General features: G+C 29.0%; 1 protein-coding gene across 3 annotated transcripts in view; it reads left to right on the top strand.

Annotated features, from left to right (window-relative positions):
• Positions 1 to 1,491: 1,491 nt before the first annotated feature.
• The window catches only part of Vha100-1 (V-type ATPase subunit a family protein Vha100-1), a 31,642-nt gene continuing 9,467 nt past the window's right edge, over positions 1,492 to 23,666 (top strand). The window contains exons 1-3 of one of the 3 annotated variants that reach the window (XM_078178868.1): positions 1,492 to 1,813; positions 5,758 to 6,063; positions 15,963 to 16,075. In XM_078178868.1, coding sequence (XP_078034994.1) covers positions 1,697 to 1,813; positions 5,758 to 6,063; positions 15,963 to 16,075 — 536 coding nt within the window. In that variant the 5' untranslated portion in view covers positions 1,492 to 1,696. Of the gene's footprint in view, positions 1,814 to 5,757; positions 6,064 to 15,962; positions 16,076 to 22,551; positions 22,653 to 23,666 lie in introns of all 3 variants that reach the window. The other 2 variants (XM_078178869.1, XM_078178870.1) reach the window with 2 other exon arrangements.

The following is a 23,666-nucleotide window of genomic DNA, read 5'->3' as shown; positions in this document are numbered from 1 at the left end:
TCTCAATTGGTAATGAAACCTGCATTGCAACTTTTCCAAACGATTTCCGCATAACGGAAGTGTTCGCAATCACGTGATACAATTAGAGCTTATCTTCAACCATTTTTCAATATAAACTGAAAAAAAAAATTATCTGCACAACGTTTGCGAAGTCTGATTCGTTTCAAAGATTGTTTGAACATGTTTAAAAAAGTATACCGTTATTTTTCTAAGTTGTTTTAGTATTTTTGTTTACAAGTAACGCTTATATAACTTTTGCGTGTAAAACACAAAAAATTCTGTTTGGAAAAAATGAAAAATTTGACTTTCCTTTAAAAATAAATTATAATATGTATGCATGTATGTATGTATGCATCTGTTAGAAATTGCATCTAGCTATGCTGCACAACAATCAATCAATATCCAATTAAATATGTTACAAAGAATCATAATATGTTGTCATACCCTTCATTTTCCCAATAAAAATCTCTTAATGTGATTCATTTAAGATACATAAAATGCATATTTGTTAAAAAATTTTAAAATAAAAACTGATAATATTTCTGCGTTGGTATTTTTTGAAAAGTTTTACAAAAATCTTTGCGAATCATCCAGTGGAATATCATAAGCGTATAAAAGTTCTATAATTAAAGCAAAGGAAAATCTTGAGAATTCGAATTAGCTCGTCAATTTATATTTAACACGGTCAAAAATCATACTGCGAGAGCCACCTATGTTTTCTATAAAGAAATAATGTGGCAAAGCTGAATTCACATACAAACTATACACAACTCTAAAGCTGTATTCACATATTGTCAGACTCGAATTTTGAATGAGTAGACTCCATTACTGTCCACACCATAGCATATTTCAGGGCAGTCTCCGAAAATACTCTGTTTCTGTCATGTGTAATTAATTCCGAGTCTTATTCTAAAATCATAATTAAACTTTGTAGAAACAATAAGTTCCTAATTTATTCGACATATAATATAGCAACAGCAACATAGATTGGATCCGAGTTTTATATTTTAAACCAGTAGAAGTTCACACAGACACGCAAGAAATTAATAAAATCATTCATTCAAAATTTAAACTTCAAATATGTCAAACTGTATAGATTATGTACATGCAATATATAGAATATCGTATCACTGATAAGAATAGATACAATTTTGTCAGCAGGTACGTGCTGCTATCTGTTGATAAAATTAGTAATATGAAATGTACGTTTCGTTTTGTACAGTGATTTTACGTAGTTGTGATTAATATACGAATACATACATCATTTAATTTTTGAATCCTGTAATATTTATAAATGTTTCAATCTTGTAAGTTTTTTTAAAGTGTGATGAACAAATATTTCGACTGTTTGATATCGAATCGCAGTTTGTGAACTGTAGCTGTCGCTAGTGGTGCTCATGGGCGTTAACAAAAAATGAGAGAATCAATACAAATGTGTTCCATCAATTTATAGTTTATGGCTACCTTACCTCGTGACTTGTTCATTGATTATTAGTCACATACACATAGAAGAAATCACGAGATTGGTTTCTTCGGTCGACGTTGATCAGAAGGAAATTGTGCTAAATTAGTGGGTCATTGGTATATTACTGTAATTCTTTTTTTTTATTGACTTCAGTTCGAAAGAACTGAGAGTCTTCTTAGTAGATTTAATCAATCGAATGTGATAGTCGTTGAAACATAATCAAAATCAAATATGGGATCGCTTTTTCGAAGCGAGGAGATGACCTTGTGTCAACTCTTTTTGCAAAGTGAAGCAGCTTATGCTTGTGTCTCGGAGCTTGGAGAATTAGGACTTGTGCAATTTCGAGATGTAAGTTTCATTTTATAATATTAATTATCCATAATTTTTGGTATGACACTTAATACATATTATCCTACTACAAAATTTGTTGTGGCATCTCTGTATATAGGTACAATACAAAATTTCAAGTTTGTGCTGAATTTTATAAGAATATGTTAACATTAAACAATTTCTTAACTTTTTAACATACAGTTATTTTTGTTAGGTCTACCAATCGCAATTTTCGAATGATTTTACAGTCTTATTTCTATTTGATTATCCAGAGCAAATTAATATGACTGGATATTTTCTGTAATAATTTCTTATGTATATATAAAAAATGAAATATTCGTAGATTATTCCATTCTTTGATTGTAGTCTAAATCGGAGATGCTTGTATACAGGATACCCAGCTTAAACGAGTACAGGGGAATGTCTTAGGAGTTAAAGTCACAAAAAAATGTGTGTACGAAAGTTGTTGGGTGGGATAGGCTACATCATCTAGTATTAATAGTTTTTTTTGTGGACAGAGAACTAAAATTTCAAGGTCAACTTAATTCTTCTCCATCTTTTAATCCAAAAAGGTAATGCTTTTAATATCATGTTAACAGTGCCTGCTGTTATATTCTGAAGAACAAAATATAGCATTCCATCAAAAAAATTAAGTTAAGCATGAAATATCTTTCATTTCTTCATTCAAAAGTAATTTTTAATACTAAATGATGTAGCCTTATCATGTAACTTTTGTACAAACATTCTTTTTGTAACTTTAATTTCGTTTAAAAAATTCCACTGTACTCATATAAAAAAAACATTTTATGTATCATGGTTGTGTACATTAATTACCACTATTGGCAAAATAATTATGTATTGACAACTATAAAGTTATTTACCTAGAATTATAATAGAATTATAATACCTAGAACTTTTAGTTTTATCTTCCCTCAATGTATAAAATCGAAGCCTACTAGAGTTGACATTAATATCTTAATGTTGTAAATACTTTATAGAAGTATGATCAAATTCAATAATTTTTCTATATGATTTTAATAAAATTTGTTTTAAGCAATTCATACACTCATATGTATACTATTTCTTTAAAAGAGACATGTGAAGTATGTTCATATGTAATTGGAGTAATATTTATGCAATCAACTTTTATATTACAAATCTGCTATAGAAGTGAGATGATAATATGAATGTAATATTTAAGTTAAAGAATTTTTTGTAATACAAAATACAGTGTTTAAATTTTTTTATGACAGTTATTCTTTTGTCGTCTCTTCTCCCTAAATTCCCTGTTATCTGTTTTGTTACTTGACATTTCATTTCTTCCACTCCTGCTTGGCTGAATCCATTTTTTTTTAAATTCCTCTTTCATCCTGTTTTCAACTTGCTTTTTAACTGATCTGTTTTCCTTGAAACACTCCTTGGCTATCCTCTTTGCTTTACAACTTCCCATGTATTTCTGGACCCTAATTTCAGTCTTAATTTCATTGAACTTATGATTTTTAAGTGTGTAAAGATTTGTATCGATCTTGTACATCAAATACAAGATGTTCGAAATGCAGTATTTGTGTCACATAGCATTGTAAAATTGAATATCTATTTAGATTTGTAATCAAATTAAGAAATTGAGAAGAAGTCATTTGTATATGATCATTATAAGTACACTTGCAAGTGTATAATATTGAAACAAAAAGGTAAATGTAACATAAAGTAGGAACTACTTGTTGTAAGAAAAGAATGCATCATGAATTCACAATTAAGAGAGAGATGATAATTTAATATTAAGTTACTTATGAGATTAGTTACTTTTATGCAGTATTGAAGAAATTGATATCCAGAGAATTTAGTAAAGATCAGTAAATTAGAGTCATAGATAATATGTACTTTCAGAAATATCTGGCACTATAATAAAATTCTGTATATTATAATAAGGACAGAATTGAAATGACTGAAGTTAGTAATATTAATGTCATAATGTTCTAGTATATTGCTGTGTTACAATGTGTAAATATGAAATAATTATTTCTAAAATATATTTTGTTAACTTTATTCATTATACAAAGTTATTTATCTCTACTAGACTGATTTTGCATACATTTGAAAGAATATCCTTATTCATTTGTCTTGTGAATTTGACACATTTCTCACTGATTCTGAATATACATATAGCATCTACTGTACTTATTTCAATATATGTAAGTAGTGAGAACAATTTTATTTTAAATTAACTTTTATTTAGCATAGATTTTAAAAAAGTTATTTATATAGTAAATAATAATTATATTTTATAGTTATTTACATCTTAATTTTAAAAATATTAACTAACAAAGTGTGTTATTTATCTTCCTATAACATTGATTGTTCAAGAGGAATATTAAATTAAAAAAATAAATATATACACGCAAATAGTTTTATTTAAGATAAAACTAAATGTATCATTTATTAACTTTGTAAGTATAAATGATTATTTTATTTCGATATTATATTATGAAATGTGTGCAATAATATCTAAAACATGTGTTTTCTAAATTTTAGTTCCAAACTCATGTCAATGTATATTTTATAAAGTTGGAAAATACTGAAATAAAACTTTGTAAATCAATATAGACATGAACATGGTAAAAGAATCATAAATTTTCAATAAAATGAAAAAAAGCTGGTGATAAATATGTAATAAAATAGATCTCTTTTGTACAGAAAATAATTTAATACATTATTTGAATATTTTTCATAATTCTTTTTTAATTTATGCAGTTGTTCTCTTTATAATATGAAGCAGATAACAGGTGTAACATATTTCTGTAATTCATTAGTTCACTTTAGTTTTGCTAAAGTAAAATTAGCATAATGTTAGCCTAGTAAACTGTCACCTATTAAACAAAAAAATAAAATTTAAATACGCAATTTTATTCATAGATGCAAAATTACAGTATTTCCTCAACTTGAATCACTTATTTTAGTAGAGGTTTATTTAAAGAGTTAAAGGTAAAATTTAAGACAAAGATAAACGAAATTGTTTACTATTTAAAGTAAAATGAACAGAATTGATTTTCTACGTTGAATACAGATTTAAAACTTTTATAAACAGCTACCGAACGTATATGTCCAGATCGTTTGTGCGAAAATTAAGATACGCATGAGTGTCTGAACATAAGCCGGGTACATATGTCACCTCATGCACCTGATACTCTTGAGGCCACTCTAACAATTCAAGATAAGGAAATACGTAAATGAAATTTTAAGAATTGATATTGATTGATGCGTTGCGGCTTTCCTGTAAGACTGTCGAGAGGCGGACTGAAACGTTAACGATAAAATGATTTTTTCGATTTCTTCTTAAGACACTATGAAGTGGTTCTTGAGACATTTAGGACAACCTATCTCAAATTCAAGGAATCATTTCTTCATTTAGAAACATGCTGCTAGAAACATAAATGTAGAAAAATTGGAAGAATATAAAATTGGCAAATTGTTGGGCCTTTAAATGAGAATTTACGATTTTGGTTAGAAAGTCTGGTGTTTTTTCATTTTAAGAAAAATTGAATATTTTACTGTTTTTATAATTGTTGAATCATTTTATCCTACAGTTTTTTTCTATCCTATTACAGTTTATGAAAATTACTAAAGTATAAAATTATTATTTATAACTCTATTTAAAAAAAATATCTTGGTTCTATAAATTTTGAACAGACTCTCATATTTGTAATAGTTAGACTAGGAATCTTTATGCAAAATAAAAATATTCTGCATTAATTACAAGAAACAGGAGACATATATATAAATAATCTTATATATATATAAATAATCTATCTATATATAATCGAGGTTCTACTGTAATTTGAATGCATTAAAAAGTAATTCCTGTAATATCTGTAGTTCTATTTCGTTTATTCTTCTTTTGATTATTTTACGACCGAATCTATATAATTGTTGAACCGTAATAATGTTCCGAATTCTATTTGCAGCTAAATCCAGATGTTAATGCTTTCCAACGAAAATTCGTCAATGAAGTGCGTCGCTGCGATGAAATGGAACGTAAATTACGGTATTTGGAGAAAGAGATTAAGAAAGACGGTATACCTATGCTTGATACCGGGGAAAATCCGGAAGCCCCGCAGCCTCGGGAAATGATAGATCTCGAAGCAACGTTTGAGAAATTGGAGAATGAGCTGCGAGAAGTGAATCAAAATGCAGAAGCTCTCAAACGAAATTTCTTGGAGCTAACTGAATTAAAGCATATACTTAGGAAGACACAGGTTTTCTTCGACGAGGTAGGAATAATTCTTTCAAATCTATTTTTATGATATAACTGAAATGTTTACTTTTTGTCTTCTCTAATTTATATAATATAATAATCAATGCTGCTTTTAATATAATAAACAAATTTCATATCACTACACGGATGCAACAAGAACATAGTATTTCTTAAGACATAGGCTATACGTTAAGAGAGTCGTTAAAAGGATGCAAAAAGTTCTTCATCTCTTGGATAATGAAATATTCATTCCGAAATTGAAATGATAAACAAATCGATGTTTGATGCTGAATATATATTTCTATAGGGTGTTTACAAACATAAATGTGCATATTTATATTATTTTCATAATTTGAAATATTACTAAAGTATTTCGATTTTTCATCATAACAACAAAATCAAAAAATGTATATCCACCCTTTACTTAGAATTCAATATTTTAGAATATATTGTATTGATGATGTTGGAAATTGACTGCCCCCGGCGCTAAAGATTTATGGAATAAAATGAGTATATAATTTTGTTGTATAAAACATTAATATCTCTTTATCAATTTAGTTTAGAGAATATTAGACTAAAATTTTGGAGATGCGCCATTATTTTAATTGTGCTATAATGTAAATATCAGTTTAATGACAAATGGTTATAAACGAAGAATTTATTTTTAAAATAATTAGCGTAGTAAATTAAAACAACAATGGTGTTAGGTGTGGTTGTCCATTCCATGCGAAGTCGATTACGTTTGCATTTGATGTCTGGGATTTCCTTCAAATTGGAGTAAAAGATATAGACGATTAAGTCAGATCAAATTGAACCAGATTCTCATCGATTAAATCGTATTGTTCGAGTAATAAAATGTATTATAATATTATAATTTTTTTCGCAAGTTGCTTTTGATTTAATTGATAAGGTTTGTGGAAACTGTTTTCATGAAGTAATAGTTGAACTTACGAATTACTGTTTTTAATGAACTCTTTATTTCTGATTATAATATTTTGCAACACGGAAATCTTTGCAGCATTTTTATTTCATAAATTTTACACGACTAATTTAGATATTTTGAACATGTTAGAAGAGTACTGAATTTTAAGTTTCATAAATAAAAAGTATGGAATTTAGATTTTAGAATTGAAACCGATAATAGAATCTGTAATTTATGTATGAATACTTCTAATATTTTTATATTGTCAACAAGACAAAGGAATATTCGTAAGTAAATAAGATTTAAATTTCACAGATTTATTATTTGTACATATGAAACATCTTTTGCAAAGTCGAATTTTCCAAGAAATCAGTGAATAGTGTTATATGTGAAGATTTACAATTTTAAACGTGAATAATTATGACTTAAGCTTCTGTAAATAGCTCAAACATGAACATCTAGTGATCCAGTTTGCATGGAATGGACATTGTGGGGTCTTGTAAATGGATTTTAAAGTTATAATAATTTTTGTTTAATAGTAAAAAATATTGTACTTATGTTTCACAAACTTATATATGTATTGTTGTTTTCTGTATTGTTCTTCTTGGAAGTCGGTTGTGATTTGTTTTTATTACTTTCTATATAACAGATATTATGCATACATTGTATGCAGGGTTGAAAATATAAAGCTGAGTTTAAAGTTTTTTAACCAATATTTAAACGATTAAATTAATAGTTTCAAGTTGTTTTTAAAATACTCAAAATTTAAGTAAATTTTTGAGAAAATACAATAAAATTCCATAGAATTTATTTTTAGATCCTAATAGGAATTGTGATATCTTTTAATACTGTTATCGTCGCAAATATTTTGTTTGCGATATAGTCATAAAAATAATCTCATTTCCACTTGAGAAAAGATAAGTATCTTGAAAATTTTAATTTATCTTTTCCAAAGAAAAGTTATTCTGATTAAATGCGTGCACAGTGCAAATAATAATAATAAATATTACAATTATATTTAAAAATAGTTTTATGAATACAACAGTTAGAAATATAGAAATACATATCATTTTTCATTACATTTATTAAACATGAAGTCAAGAATTTTTCTTGAAATGTTACTTGTATGTATTACTAATTATCTTGACTATCTCGTCAAATCAAAAACGATTTAAAATAGAAATTTCGTAAAGACCGATTTAATCTAAACTGTTTAAATGTTATTTTTATATACCGTCCTTCAAATATAAATTGTTTAAGCGTCTTTTTAAAGTGTAATGATAAAAACATTTATGCATAACATTTGGTGGTTTTTTAAAAGCTGAATGTGTGAAAAGAGAAACTACTTTGAATATTATACTTAACCGTTTTATGCTTAGAAGAAAGCAATGAAAAAAATATACCAAATTTACACTGTAATCATATCTTGTGCATTTTATTATCTATTTTTTAAATGAAATATGTTTGCAAGTTTTTAAAGTGATATATTTCTTTTATATCGATCTGTTCATTCCACATTAGTGTAATTTCAAAAAGATAGATACTTTTAGATATTAAAAATGAAATTTACAATGACTGAATTTTTTCTTTATATAAATTAATAAACATCTATGTTGTGGTTTAATAACAAATTTTTCTTATACCACATTCCGTCTGTCGAACTACGCAAACGTCTGTATATATGTTTTCTAAATTATTACACCAGAAAAAAATTGCTTGTATACATTCAATTTATTACATTTATTTAGAACAAGCAAGGATTCAATAAATACTTAATGATATCATAAAATTACTGTTCTTATATTTTGTACATTCTACAGTAAAATGTTAACTTGTACCATTTGAGATTGCTATTGTCATAGATTGAAAGTTAAAAACAACAAGCTTTATTTGATCAAGTGAAGCATGCACTATTAACTGTAATGGCATCTCTTATGGAATTGTAATTGATATACTCTATTTCTACGAAAACTAATACTTTAGAAAAGACGGTATCGTCGGAGGTACATATAATTAAAGTGAATGTAGCATATTTTAATTGCATATTTATTTTTTAACGTGGTACAAGTTAATACCTTGCACAGCCAAGTATATAGATATGTTCTTATTATTACAATACTAACGATTTTTACAATGAAACTTCAGAAGAACACACTTTTGACACATATAATTCTATAATTATTTGTAGATGCCAGTATAGCATTGCAAGCTATACAATTGATTAAAGTGCATGACAATGGAAATTGTGCAATATGTGTCTAATAATAATGCCTTTTTTGCAATTGCTTTGCGATTTTGTACAACAGTGCAACTTTATATTACACTATATGAAAGGATAGTTTAAAGAGAATTCCGAATATGCTAATAATACTAAGTCGAAAGACCATTGAGATTAGGAAGTGTTTGTTTTGTGTTACTAATAATAATGTTGAGTGATTTTAGGACTATTAATGTGTTAGTGTTGCCAACTAACCAAGTTGCAGAATTGCAAAAGACACAAGTCACTATATAAGCCCTATCTCCCTGTAGCCCTTGTATTGTATTTTTACAATACAGTTCTCAAAAAATTGCAACGAACTACATTTCGTAATTATCGTTTAAGTGTTTGTTATCCGTTAACGATATATGCATCAAAAACATTTTGCATTCAGGTATATAAGTGTGTAAGTGCAAGTGTTATCAAATTAATTTTTTCAAGTTCAAATCTTTGTGTTTAAAAGGTTCCTTGCGTCTGTATGTGACAGTATTAAGTTGCACCTTTAGAATTTGCTGTTTCAAATGTAATATATATGTACATGTTCCTTAGTAAACTTGATATATGTAATAATTTACTATATTATCATGCATTCAGTTGATTGAATTAAATTATTAGTATATACGTTCCTTTATTCATAGTTATCTGTAATATTCATTCCCTTTTATGAATGAAATATTTCCCAGTTTAACAGTTTTGAAAAATTAATAAATGATTGTTCAAATATATGAACTATATAAATAGAGCGCAGTGCAAGTAGGTATCCAAACGGCTGCAGTCTTAGTAAAAGCATAATTTTTACAACGGGGAGATGGAGATATAAGAAAATATATCCATTATATTGTTTAGACTTTTATTATATACAGTGTGTCTTATAATTTGTAACATATTTTTTAGCTGCAAATTTTTTACATAAAATGTATAAAGATATCAAAAATCTTTTCAACAAAACTTTACCAATAAGTTTATGGCAGAATTTAAAAAAATATTATACAAGTACAATTTACGTAAAGGGTTTTTTAATCAGTTAGATATGAAAAGGTAGTGAAGAAGATCGTGAAAGCATATGAAATTTGTCTAATACTCACTTTATTTAAAGTTTTTTATTCTAAATATTGGAAAAAAATGATTGTCATATTTTTTTACTATCTTAAATAGTAAAAAGAGTTTCAATACATGAATAATCATTGATTTAATATAATCTCGAACCACGTCAATAGAAACATTAATTATTTTAGCTATATGACATATAAAACTTTGTCATACAACTTCTATGTGCGTGATTATGTATAACACATATTAATCTAATTTCGTAGATTTTCAACGATTTTCAAAATTATTAGTAGTGTAGTGCCATCCGTGTATTTTTAAATACAAGAAACTTTATTAACACAGTTTACATAGATAAATGATAAAAGAAAAATATTATCTTTGTTAAAAATCTTATCACATGTTAGAATTTAATTGCATTCGTTAAAATCATGACAATAGTGTAGGAGGTACCTATTATACAATATTGAGAGAAGAATGTTCCCAAACATTAATTTAATATTATCCGAGAAGTAATGCTCTAAATGACTATAAAATTAAAAGAGAAACGTGTATGAATTACTTATGTACCTTGTCATGTGCAGTGTGTTGTAGTCGAAACCTGCATGGTATTAAAACAATCAAATTTTAGCTAGTTAATTTGTTTCTTACATTGCTTCTATATGGACATTGTTTTTGAGTATTCAGTAATTTACTGAAAGTACTTCTTAATAGTTAATATTATTACTAAGTATTTTTAAAGTGATTGCATTTGCAATCACGTACCGAGTATATCATTGATAATTGCATGAATTGATTAAAATGGGACACTCAACATACATGTATTGACTTTACTGCTACATAAGAGAATGATGTTGTACACCTTTTGTATAAAAATTTACAAATACCATATTTCTCAGTTAAAAGTCTATAAACATTATTTTCGTGTCTGCTGTGTAGAACTCCTATATTATTTTATTATAAACTTATAGATAAAGTTGGAATTTCTTAGTATACATATTTGACAATATTATTACTTATTTCCTAAATAGTGAAAATTATTCTGACATCTAATATTCATGTTAATATTTATTCTCTCCACAATATAAGTATTCTATATACTATTTATTGTGCTACAGTTAAGAATAAATTGCTTAATAACTGCATATTATATTGTATATGAAAGATCTTATATTTAAGCTTGTTTAATATATCGAATGTTGAAGCAAATGGCATGCATGCAATTAGCTCGAGCTAGAATACGTAGAAATAGGAATTCAGGCTAAATTTAAAAAGTTTACAGTTACGGAATTATAACATATGATATATTTCTTACATAGATTATTGCATGAAGCATGTTTTTAATGTAAATTTAATAAAAACTTTATATATATATACAATTACATATATGTATGTAGAAACAGAATCTCCATTTTAGTGACATTCATGAGTTCTTTGATAATTTACGATAATGAAAGAAAGTTCAAAACGAAATAATTCAATGTTTATAAATTTGACGAATTAGTGTAATACAAATCAGAAAAACAAATTTTTCACTAAAGTATAGTAAAATCATTTTGATGAAAAATTGCCTTATATTATCCTTTCGTATAATTTAACAAATCTAAAAGTATTATCTATAGTATTATATATAGTTATGTGCTTTAAATAATAATTATAGTTATAATAAACATAAATTTAAGGAATATTCGTATAAATAGTTGGAGAAAAAAAATTCCTTTGGCTCGGTATTTTTATAACGTATTTTTATAATTCTATATTAAAAATAATAACCGTTTAGGCAATATTTTAGGTGTTTGTAGAAAACGAGACAATCATGTACGATTGTATCGCAATGTTATAAATTATCATAATTTAACACTGATGAAGTAATTTATAATCTTACTCATCGAATTTCCTTTCATACATTGTCGAAAATTATCAAAAATTTGTGGTTGTCATCTAGACGTACGTGTATGATCGAATCATACTTACATTAAAATTTATGACTATTTAAATAGTCATCAACCTTGTTAACATTTACTGTACAGTATTATGCTATGTGTACATCAAACAGTAGTATCTAATTTGTACAGATAATTAAGCTAGTCTTCAATTTGGACTGAAATTTTTATTCGAGATATGAATGCATGATCTTTATACTAATTCAATTTTGTAACTATTTATAACAGTAATTATATTATTGAATCGTTCTTATAAATTATGATATAAATATTATGCAGTGATGCTTTAAAAATCGTTTATCTATTCATATTTTGCCATCTGATAGTTCCTGCTTATTTGGAACAATATTGAACAATTTAGAAATGTTTCTGTTCAGTTTGTCAATGAAATTTTTTTTTAAATTTATTTTCTTCTTACATCACAGTGTTATGAAAGTTAATGTAAACACCAAATTCAATCGAAAATGCTATCTAAAAGCAATCTAAAATCGTTAAGTTAAAAATTCAATTTAACTTTCTATATAATAATAAGTACAAAGGTCACGATTAATTTAAATCATTACATTTACGATAACTTTTAATTTTTATTACGAATTTAAATATCTCCCATACATCCTATATTTGATTAAAATGGCTATTTTATGTCAAGGAAGCAATGGTAATGCTTCAATGCGTTGGATTGTTTCCAAATGAATATTAAATGCAAAATAAGATCTGACAATATAGTATGTTTTATACTGAATATAACATATACGCATAACACTAAAGGACATCTAAAATTAGAAATTATGTCAAATGAACGATTTTTGAAACGTTACTGCGTTTAGAACTAATTTTATTATACAGGACAATTCTATAGAATGACAATTCTTTATTTTTACCCTATTTAGATTCTGATAAGCAGAAATTTCAATATTAATAGAATCGGCTGGTTTACTTTATAGAAAGAACATTCCACGAATTTAATATTGATGCAAATATAGGAGAATGTAACATACATATTGACAATACTTACGTTATTAATTAAAATCAATTTTCATTATAACATAGTATGGACTTAAGTAAATTTCTGCTTTTCATAATAATACTGTTACATTACAATTGGATTTGTGAATTATATTATTTATTACTATGTTAAATAATGATAATACATTCTATTATAAACCTTTCGTTTAGTTCAACTCATATTAGTAGATACAGTACAATTTTTAATACAGTGACAATTTCCATATGTGTATTACTGCCAGACAAAGGTATGAAAACAGATATCACGACTGAGTACTGATGTACTAAAATGTCAATACTAAAATAGAATCTAAATATCTCACTTAACTATTGATTCTAGAATGAAGATAGCGTTATTTATTGATAATAATCACGATTTCTAGACTTCTGCCCAGTAATAAGCATATGTATAGTATATTATTTGTACAGAATTAGTATGCAAACATGAATACTTTCCAACAAACAGAACATATTTTCACGTAATTTGCTCGGCTTACGTTCCAAATACGTTATTCAATTAGTTGTTTGTATAATGACTATTACCTTCTTTTGATAGATTCGCAGTTTTTTTATGACAGTCGTAGTTGTAATATGCATTTGTTCTTGATGCGTTAAAAACAATTATTTCGGTTCGACTCTATTTCGTGGGTATTTGGATATTGGTACACGCGCGAGTGTCTATATTTCAATTCGTGCATCTTTTATTAGTATAAGAATACACAGAAACATTTACGTACTCGTGTCGTAATTTGTTTAGCAGAAATATGCATACGAGTGCTTTGGTTTTCAATGAAATAGAAACAATTATTTAGAATATTATCTCTTCTGGCAGTTTTCTAATAGTCCTTTCAACACTTTACCTTTACCTATCTTTTGTACATATCTATACTTACCAAATTAATTTTATAATAATTATAAAAAAAAGTGACAAAATCAATTGACGAAAATTAATTAAACTTGCAAAAAGATTTTCAATTAAAATCTTTAGAATTGCCTTTTAAATCGAAGATCAATAAGGGAGAAGACAATAACAATTTAATCCATAATTCGAACAAGTTAAAATTACGTAACAACGTATTCTGAAATTTCTATTTAAATGATATTCATCGTGCCGTTGATACAGACAGCTCAGTAATTGGAGAAACTATTAATAGGCATCCGGTGAATAAAGTGAATAAAGTTTTAGTCATCGTTGAAATCGTACAATTTATCGCGTTTAAAAATAGGTTTTGCATAATAAAATAGTTGCCTGCAAATGTGGAAATCCATGTAGAATAGATATTTTTGAAAGTTACATGAAAAATAGTTTGAATAAAAATTTTTAAGAAAAATTCCATATATTGGACCAGTTCAGAATGTATCTATCTTTAGATGAAAAAATTCAAGTATAATTTTGGAAGTGTGATTAACACGTTACTGAATTAAATTGGAACGCTATACATATGTATACGTAGTTGGTTACAAATGTCTTCAAAGGTACATATATGGTGGAATCTAAGAGACTAGTTTCATTGTCTATATTCTTATTTCGTGCAAGAACTTTTATAAGAAACCTATTTTATCAAGACGTTCAAGACATGATCAAAAAATTATTAATTTATAGCAGTTATTAATTTGTAGTTCCGTGCAGCTCAATAAATTTTATTACCGTATTTATCGGTGTCTTTAACTGATTTTATATGTGATGTACGATATCTGCAATGGCAATAAACGATAATGGTAATAAATTACCTGGATTACGCTACGATATGCTATCATAAAGAAAAATTGGTTGGCATTTATACTAATGTTATTAGTTTTATTACTTAATCTAATCTATATATGATCTCCTGTATCGACATAATCCTCTTACGTATGGATACCGTAATTTTATTATTCTCGTCACGTGACAAATTTATTTACATTGCAATTACGTTTCCGGAAATAATAAAGGGCACGAGGAAGTAAATCTGGCGAGTGATATTCTTGCTTGTGATTCGCTTCTTTTATTTCCGAAGATAAAATCATAGTTTAACAAGAAAAATGAATCCCAACGAATGCTCAATTCGATTAGAAAAACTTTTTCAACCCTCGTCGTACCTCGTCCGGGTTCTTTAGAACCCAGCGATCAAGACCTGCCTTGATCGTTTAACGTTTGATACCGTGTGCTGTTTGTTCATGTTAATTGGAAGAAACTCGCCGATATATTAAACAAAATTTTCATGTATAAAAGATTAGAAAAAAAAGTTTAGGCATCGTTTTTACTCCAGCATTACTGTGTGTTTGTATCAATGTACACTACAAAACTTCGTTCACGTCAAATAGATTGCGACCCTGAAGCCAACGAATTTTCATTGAAAAATATCGTAGTTCCTAATCGTTTCGCGATAATCGTCTTTCAAGTGGGTGCGAAACAAAGTTGCACGGATTCGAATTCGGCGCTCGCGTGTACACAATTCCGAATACCCATGTTTAATTTCGATTATTCTGTTTATTCATGCATACTATATCGAGTCGAGCGTATTGCGAAATATTAAACAGAGTCTAAACAATTCTATGTAGTTAGAATCGTCATGGACGTATGATCAGCAAATTCTCTAATCCTCGATCATTCTTTCTGTCCGCTTTCTGTTCCTTGACCTTGATGGTTTAATAATCGTCTATATTCAGATTGGTGAGTCTTAATAAATTTGTTGATGAGATGTATGATGAGACCAATCGGGAGATAGGGCAAAAGAGAGGTGACATGTGTCTGTTGCCAGGCTGAGCATGGAGGTGTCGTGTCGCAGATGGCAGACCCCAGCCGTGAGGAAGAACAAGTCACTCTCTTGGGTGAAGAGGGCCTCCGCGCTGGCGGCCAGGCTCTCAAGCTCGGGTAATTAAATGCGGTGTAAATTCAATTGATATAGGACGTAACGATTTCAACATTTCATTACGCTGTAACGTTTTGTTGGGGGAAGCATCGACCCGACTGTTCGTTGCACAAGGAAACCTACGAAATCCCGGGTGACTGCAACCGTATTATACTGGCCTGAAAAAAAGCCTGATAGAGCGTCTCATGTCTTCGACATTTAAACAACAAATCCATCAACAGGATTCGGAACGCATCGAACGCGTTAGAATGAACGGTGTAACGGCGAACGATGCGATCCCAGAAAATCCTTACGTCCTATATTTCAAGCACCAAGAGTTGCTAATCATTGTACTTCACGAATACTTTATATAGATTGTATTTTGTTTTTTTCTTAAAAGTTTTTTGACTAATTTAATTGATTGTTCTCCACTCTGCTATGGTACTGGGTCAGATTATACTTATGACGGTGATAAAAGACGCAGAATATTATGATAACAAAATGTTCAATTTTGCGAACATACTGTTGCGTGTTCTATATATATAAAAAAAAAGAACGTTAGGGTCTGTTCAGATAATTGTAGAGCTTATGATACTTTTTTTGTGTAATTAGGATATGCACACGAATATAGATTAAGTAGAGGGCACAATACGTCAGTGTGTTCTGTGGTTACAGCACCTGTATACTACGGCAGACACCATAGGAGCACACTATAGGAATCCCCTCAGGCAAGCTGTTATCAACCGTTATTTGAATTTGCAAATTTTGTTTGATCTATGTTTTTTGCCAGTAGCTACCTAGCTAAGTCCTTTAGTCGAAAAGGAACACTAATATTATAGTCACTAAACGTTCAAAGTTTTCTTACACGTATTAATTCCTTAAAAGGGTATGTTTATAATATTAACAACGAACAAACGTTCGCCATCAAATGCGACGTTGAGATGCGCTTTATGATCGAGTTCTACATTATCTTTTTTTTTTTAATTTTGGTTTAGATGTTTTTATTCCATTGTCTCATATCATTGGACACTGTAAAATATTGTTTACTGTGTCCATTAACATCTATGTACAATTGATGATACTGATGTAGTTATTGTATTTATATTGCCAGAAATATTTACTTTATTTTATAATTAATAGTTACATACTTATTGATCGGAATTGACGTAATTGTGTTCAGAAAAAATCAATGCTTCCTGTTGTTACTAAATTAGGTACATTCATCGAGGATTTAAATTAAGTGACAATATATATACACACACAGTCGGTTGCAGAGTTATTTTCAAGCTCACAAGTATTTTTTCAACAATTTATATTTATATGTTGCGTGCTCGATAATCCTGAACCCTCCGTTAAAGAATAAAAACCAGAATTTTTAAATAGATTGTATTGTTACACGTTTACCACATGCATAATTATTTAAAGTTTCATACAATAACAATTTTTACAAATATTAGTAAAATCTGTTTCTTATTTCTAATTTGATACAATTTTTAGTATTTCTCTTAACTTGTGTTAAGACAAGTAAGTCAGCAGCATGTTTGAGGAACATTTGTTAACAATTAATTTTTGTTAAACTAGTTAATAAATGTAACTGCGCTGAATCGAACAAAAAATTTTTGTAAAGTGAAAATTACTAATTCTTTTATTTCGCCAAAAATTGTATATGGTGTTATTGCACACGAAATTTCCAATTTTCCTCGTTAAATCTAATCGAACATAATTTCTTATCATCGTAATCGACACATTTTCTTAATAAATTACAAGTTTTCAATATAATAAAAATTACATCGTTTAGTCGTTCACATATCCCATTTACAAAGTTGTTACAAAATTGAAATCAATTGATTATAAAATAACATAAAAAATACTTTAAAACCTTAGTATTATAAAGTTGAAGATTTCATATGTAACAACCTAGTATTTTGTTCCTAAGAAGTTAGTATAAAGAGAAATCAACTCCAATAGTTTCATTAGCGTTTCTTGTCACGACTCAAAGAACATCATGAGAATAGTGAGCAGATGTCAACCTTGGAAATCATTTGAAGCATTTCAGGTTGTTTTTGAATTGATGATTTTTTTTAAATTATATTCAATAGAAAATTTTGGTAAATCAATCAAGTTCATATAAAAGAAAAATATATTTTTGGAGTGTGCAACTCTTAAAAAAAAAAAAAACAAATTTACTAGATGCAAGAATAAATAAGAAACTATGTACTAAATTATTTGTTCATGTTTAAAAATTATTAATCGTAATTAGTATAAAGTTAACACTAGATATAAAGGTATACTCTAAGAAAAGTGCACGACGGTAACGGAAGGTGGTGGGAAAGTTAGTAAAAAATGTGATTGGAATCGTAATTTTAACAATAAAATAGTTAAAAATGCCAAATATTGTAAACAAATTTGGAGGTTAATAATTATTTCTCGCATTATAGAAATCTTTAAATTACATTTTGATTCTGTGTTCGTGTAGAGATCTGTATATTGTTCAAGTAAAAAATATTTAATCCGCGTGCATTATAGACGAGCAAAATTAATACGAGTATCGTCACGTTTATATTATAAATATACTAGTTGAAATTAATAGTTGTGAGAATACGAATACTTCTGTGACTTACTTGCCAGTGCTTCTATGTATAATGGTAGTGAAAGGCAATTATCATAAAAATATTACTGCTTCAGCGACATTTAATGTTCAATGACAGACGTAACTGTTTGCTTAATTAAATAACATTCACTTAACAATTGTTTTCGAAGTGGTATATATGTGAAATGATCACGACATAAAATTGATAGTATAATACATATATTATCGAATATATATATACACATATATTTATCTATATTTATTGTATATAACAGTTGATACAGTTTGATATCGCCCACGTAACGTATCTGAAGTTCGTTAAAAATTCAGCCCTTCAAACTGTATCGAACACTTATGTTACGAATAATAATGCTCCGGTACAGTACACGTGTCGAGAGTCGGTGTATTGTACTTCTTCTTCATGTACATATTGACAACAGCATTTTTCTTATGTATACATACATATATAAAATATCATTATGCAGTCACATTTTCTGTAAATAACAAAAATGATGATGGTCTGGCCATGGGTATGTATAATAATGTACGTATTTTGTTTAACCATGTTTCGTAGTGCGCTTCAGTTGCATGTTGTACACTAATGTTTAAATCGATTGTTTAGAATGGAACGTTGTACTCACAATGACTAGCGCTGCTTAAAACGTGCAGTAATCATTCTTATCCTAGTAGAAACGAACAAAATAATTAGTATTTATATGTTGCTGTTTCGCTTGCCTTTTTCGATTACGCTTCGCAGAGGATTGTTTTTCATTCCCTTCACGTTACTGGACGAACAATCCGATTGGCCGTGTAAGGTAAATCGGTGAATTTTTACAGATACAAAAAAAAAAACTATACAGACGAAGAAAATAGTGTGACGGAACGAAATGCGATACCGGGAAATTGTTTTTTTTTTTTGGTTCTGCAAAGGTGGCCCATTTTTGTCTATAGCTGGCTCTATCTTAGAGAACGCGTGAAACTGGATAAAAACAAACAAAAAATACGCGACTAAAATATCTTCACCCTAGAATTCGAAAATCGCTGAACAAAGTTGAATATTTGTGCAACGAGGTTTGCGTTACTAGTAGCACAAGTGGACAGACGCGATAAGATTAAACGTAATCGTGTCGTGTTCTGTGTTCTACTACGAATGGAAACGTTCAAGGTAGCATAAATTTCCGACGAAAAATTTTGTTCATCTCGCTCCCGACAGTACGAACCCTCGAAATACACTCTTTTACCTTCATATTTCTAAAACAGTTCTACGTATTGTAACCCACAGATAAAGCGATCCCGTCATCATACTGTAATCTATACGGTCTTGTGTCGTTACTAGATCACGACACGAAATCGGCGATGAGCCACCAATTCTTACGGGAATTCCTGATCAATTAAATGATAATAAATGACGTAGTTTGATCTGTTGGTATTAGCGAACGGCTGCCAACGCTTGTTTTAGCACCGGCAGCTGGTGCCACGATGAAGATCGACACAGATGGACTAGCAACGAGACATTACTATACTAAACAGAATCTCACTTCTATTTAAAGCGTTCTATCATTCTCTTTCACGTAAACCTTATTCTCGCATAAGTAAATCTATTCGTAGATCGAAACAATTCATCCTTCCATATTAAATGTATCATACGGACTTTTCTTCACCAACTCTTAATTATTTAAGTATTTAAATGTAACAGGTATAATCTTCCATAAGTTAATTTTTCAGATAATCTTGTTAAGTAAGAATTTTACGCGCTTATAACACACTCTTATATTTCTTCTCTCCTAGACATAGAAACAATTATGAATATTAACAGCTTTGATATAATGTAGTATTGTTTGGTAATCCATTATTGAAACACAAATGATGACCGACTGAAGATATCTTTTTTAGATTCGAATCGCGCCCAGCATTACGATCACGTTGCAGTGACGTGATAGTTTCTTCACAAAATGAAATTCCAGATGTTTCAGTGTTATTTTGTATTTATGATGAAAGTATCTGAACAAATGATTCTCAGGAACTACGCTGGAGCCAATAACTTAAACTAAATGCAAAGCCAAAACATGTTTAATGTATAACAATGAATTTCATAATTCCTCTTGAAAGTGAGGCTTTGTTCACCTACTACACATATATGTATGCAATGAATCTAGATATTTCGTTTTAACCCTTCGATGTCACAATAACCAGGTCGCAAGTGGCCAATTACGTATCCTAAAAGTTCGATCTAGGGCGCATCGGTGTCCAAAATGCTAATTTTTACGTAACTATGAAGTAATTTGTAACGTTAGGCAGCAATTCGACCCGGGGGCCATCTTGCGACGTTACAAGATTATATTACATTTTCTGTTTTCATCAAATTAACTTTACAATAATTATTAAAGCAATTATAATCATTATTAAGAGAAGATAAAAAGAATCAATAGAGGAAAAATTTTAAACATTTTAATAAAAATAGCGTTCATTAGAATTTCAAAAGAATGACGCTCTAGTTGACGCCCTTGATCAAAATTATGTTAAAAGAATTTAATCAAAGAAAAAAATGTCTTTTCCCCTGCTTATTGCAATCTAAGCGGACTTTTTATTTGGTTTCAATTGGTTTGAATCGAATATTTGACGCCAAACACTCACACATATATATATTAACTTAGTTTTTGTGTTCTGCTATTCGTCTATGATAGACCTGACATATGAAACCTTCCAATTGCTCGTTCAGTGAAAATACAATTTAAATGTCAAGGTATCGATGCTCTACAAAGCTGAAATAGGTCAAACGATGTCACACAAAACAGCTTTTGTTTCGCTTGAACTTTCCTGATACCTGCGAGCGTTGTGCATGTACAATGTCAACGTGAATGGTCCTTCGACTTTATTGTACCGGTGCACACAAGAGGAACATAACTGCATCAATAAACTGACGATTCAAAGAACCATTATCTAATTGCCGTAAATGATAAGCGTTAACAAAAGTTAATTTTAGTTACACATCGTTGTCAGACTATTATTGAATGACTTCTTAAATATAAAACATTATTCACTAATCATGAAAGTAACAAAACAGCTTTGAATGACTTACCATTAGACAATAGTAGCAGTTTTATTAATATTTAGGGAAGTAAACAAACAATCTAGAAAATCTTAAAATAGCATCGCTTTTTCATATTATTACTAAAGAGCGATTTTTCTTCTACAATGATTCAGCGTTGCGTGACATTTCTCTAGATATTGTGCAATAGAAAGATTCAAACACGTTAAGACAATTAACATCGGACAGCAAACATTCAGCATCCTCTCTAATTAAAACTCGTTGTTACATTGAACATGTTTTGGAGAACACTGCACAGTCTAATATATAACATTCCCACTTTTTCTTTCCTTGCAAATTGATATAAATGACAATTAAAGAGGTGCATTTTCATTCAAAAAATAATAATAACCGTTGTCATTTGTATCGTATCTATACCGCATATGTATGTAGATATATTACATATAAATATATCTTAATTATATACATGTAATAGACTGTGAATTTTATGCCTTTATAAAAAGTCACTTCTTACTTTTCAACCAATCACAATTATTAAAAGAAGGACCCTTTTCACCTGACTGACATTTCTAACAACTATCTTAAACGATTTATATCCTACAGAAAGTTCCGCTATCTAATGATAAACACAAAGTATTATTTATTCAATGCGAAGTTGACAAAATTTTTCCACGTTTCCTTGAGAGTTACCGATCCAAAAAGCTATACACGTATCGTAGCAGGGATCATTAAAGGTATCTTCAGTCACACCTGTGCGTGCGTTGAACGCAAGGGATTTATGCAACAACAGAATGGCATTTGAGCATTGTGGTGATGTCTAGTGTGCTAATGTGATTGTGTCTTGTCTGTTGTGTCGTTAGCAAGAGCACGCAGGCTTGAATCCCACCGAATCCATGACACGTGCATTGATTAGTGATGATAATATCGCCCGCCAGTCTGCCCTTGGTCCTGTCCAGCTGGGGTATGTACTCCATGACTAGTTAATCCTTCCCGTACATTATTATATCCCACATTCTTCGAATTAAAATAACTTTTTTTTTTATTAATCCTAATAACTACATTTTTTAATGAAATCCAACGGTTTTCGTAAAGAAAAACAAGGAACTATCCATACGTTGCGTTGCGTCTTCACTTTATACATGCACAGTATGCGAACTATACCAGAAATATACGTTGCTATCGTTTTAACACAGTCACACGTAATGATTTTCACTCGTAGAACCCGCCATACTTAGGATCCCGACAAATATATACATATAATAAGAAAACATGATCCGACAAAACTGCAATCATCCTATCTTCTGCATGCTATACATAGATATATACTTCTTCTATGCTATACATAGAGTTCGTGGGATTTGCGTCGAGATCCTAAAATCTATCGGACGCCTAGAATGTCCTAGAATCATCGTAATATTTATCAGAATCTATCAATATAGAGGAAACAGTTTCCAAACAAATGAAACGTTAATAAACGTTCGTTCGTAAATTAACAACATCGCTTGCAGGACGTTTTTTTGTAAGAGAATATAGGATTAAACTGTTCCATTGATGAGACGAAATATTTTTGAACAGGCCCATATACGATTGTTACAGTTGTCACGCAAATTTGTATTGTACAAATATGCTGAAAACATATATTTTATGAAGTGAATGTAAATTATTTGTTAGTAAATATTTTAGGTAATTTTAACGTTTAGATGTTAGATATTTATATATTTTCACGGCGCTACCTTGCCTTGTGAACGCCAAATTTCCTTTTCTTATTCCATTTTGAAATTTCCTTACAGTTTCTATTATAAATCGTATTTTCACCAATCAATTGATTTTGAAAATACCGAGAAACAATTTTATAAAGTTTTGAAAAGGGTTTTAATATAACTCAATCGAAATTAGAAAAGTTGTTAGTATTGTTTTAAAGGGGTTTGAAATAGCAAGGTTTGAAAATGCAAGAAATGCAATTTTTAAAAAAAAC

Source organism: Augochlora pura, chromosome 4, assembly GCF_028453695.1.
Source record: "Augochlora pura isolate Apur16 chromosome 4, APUR_v2.2.1, whole genome shotgun sequence".
In the NCBI taxonomy this organism is placed as follows: domain Eukaryota; kingdom Metazoa; phylum Arthropoda; class Insecta; order Hymenoptera; family Halictidae; genus Augochlora; species Augochlora pura.
Note: the sequence above shows the minus strand (reverse complement) of the source record. Positions and strands in the feature narration are given on the sequence as shown.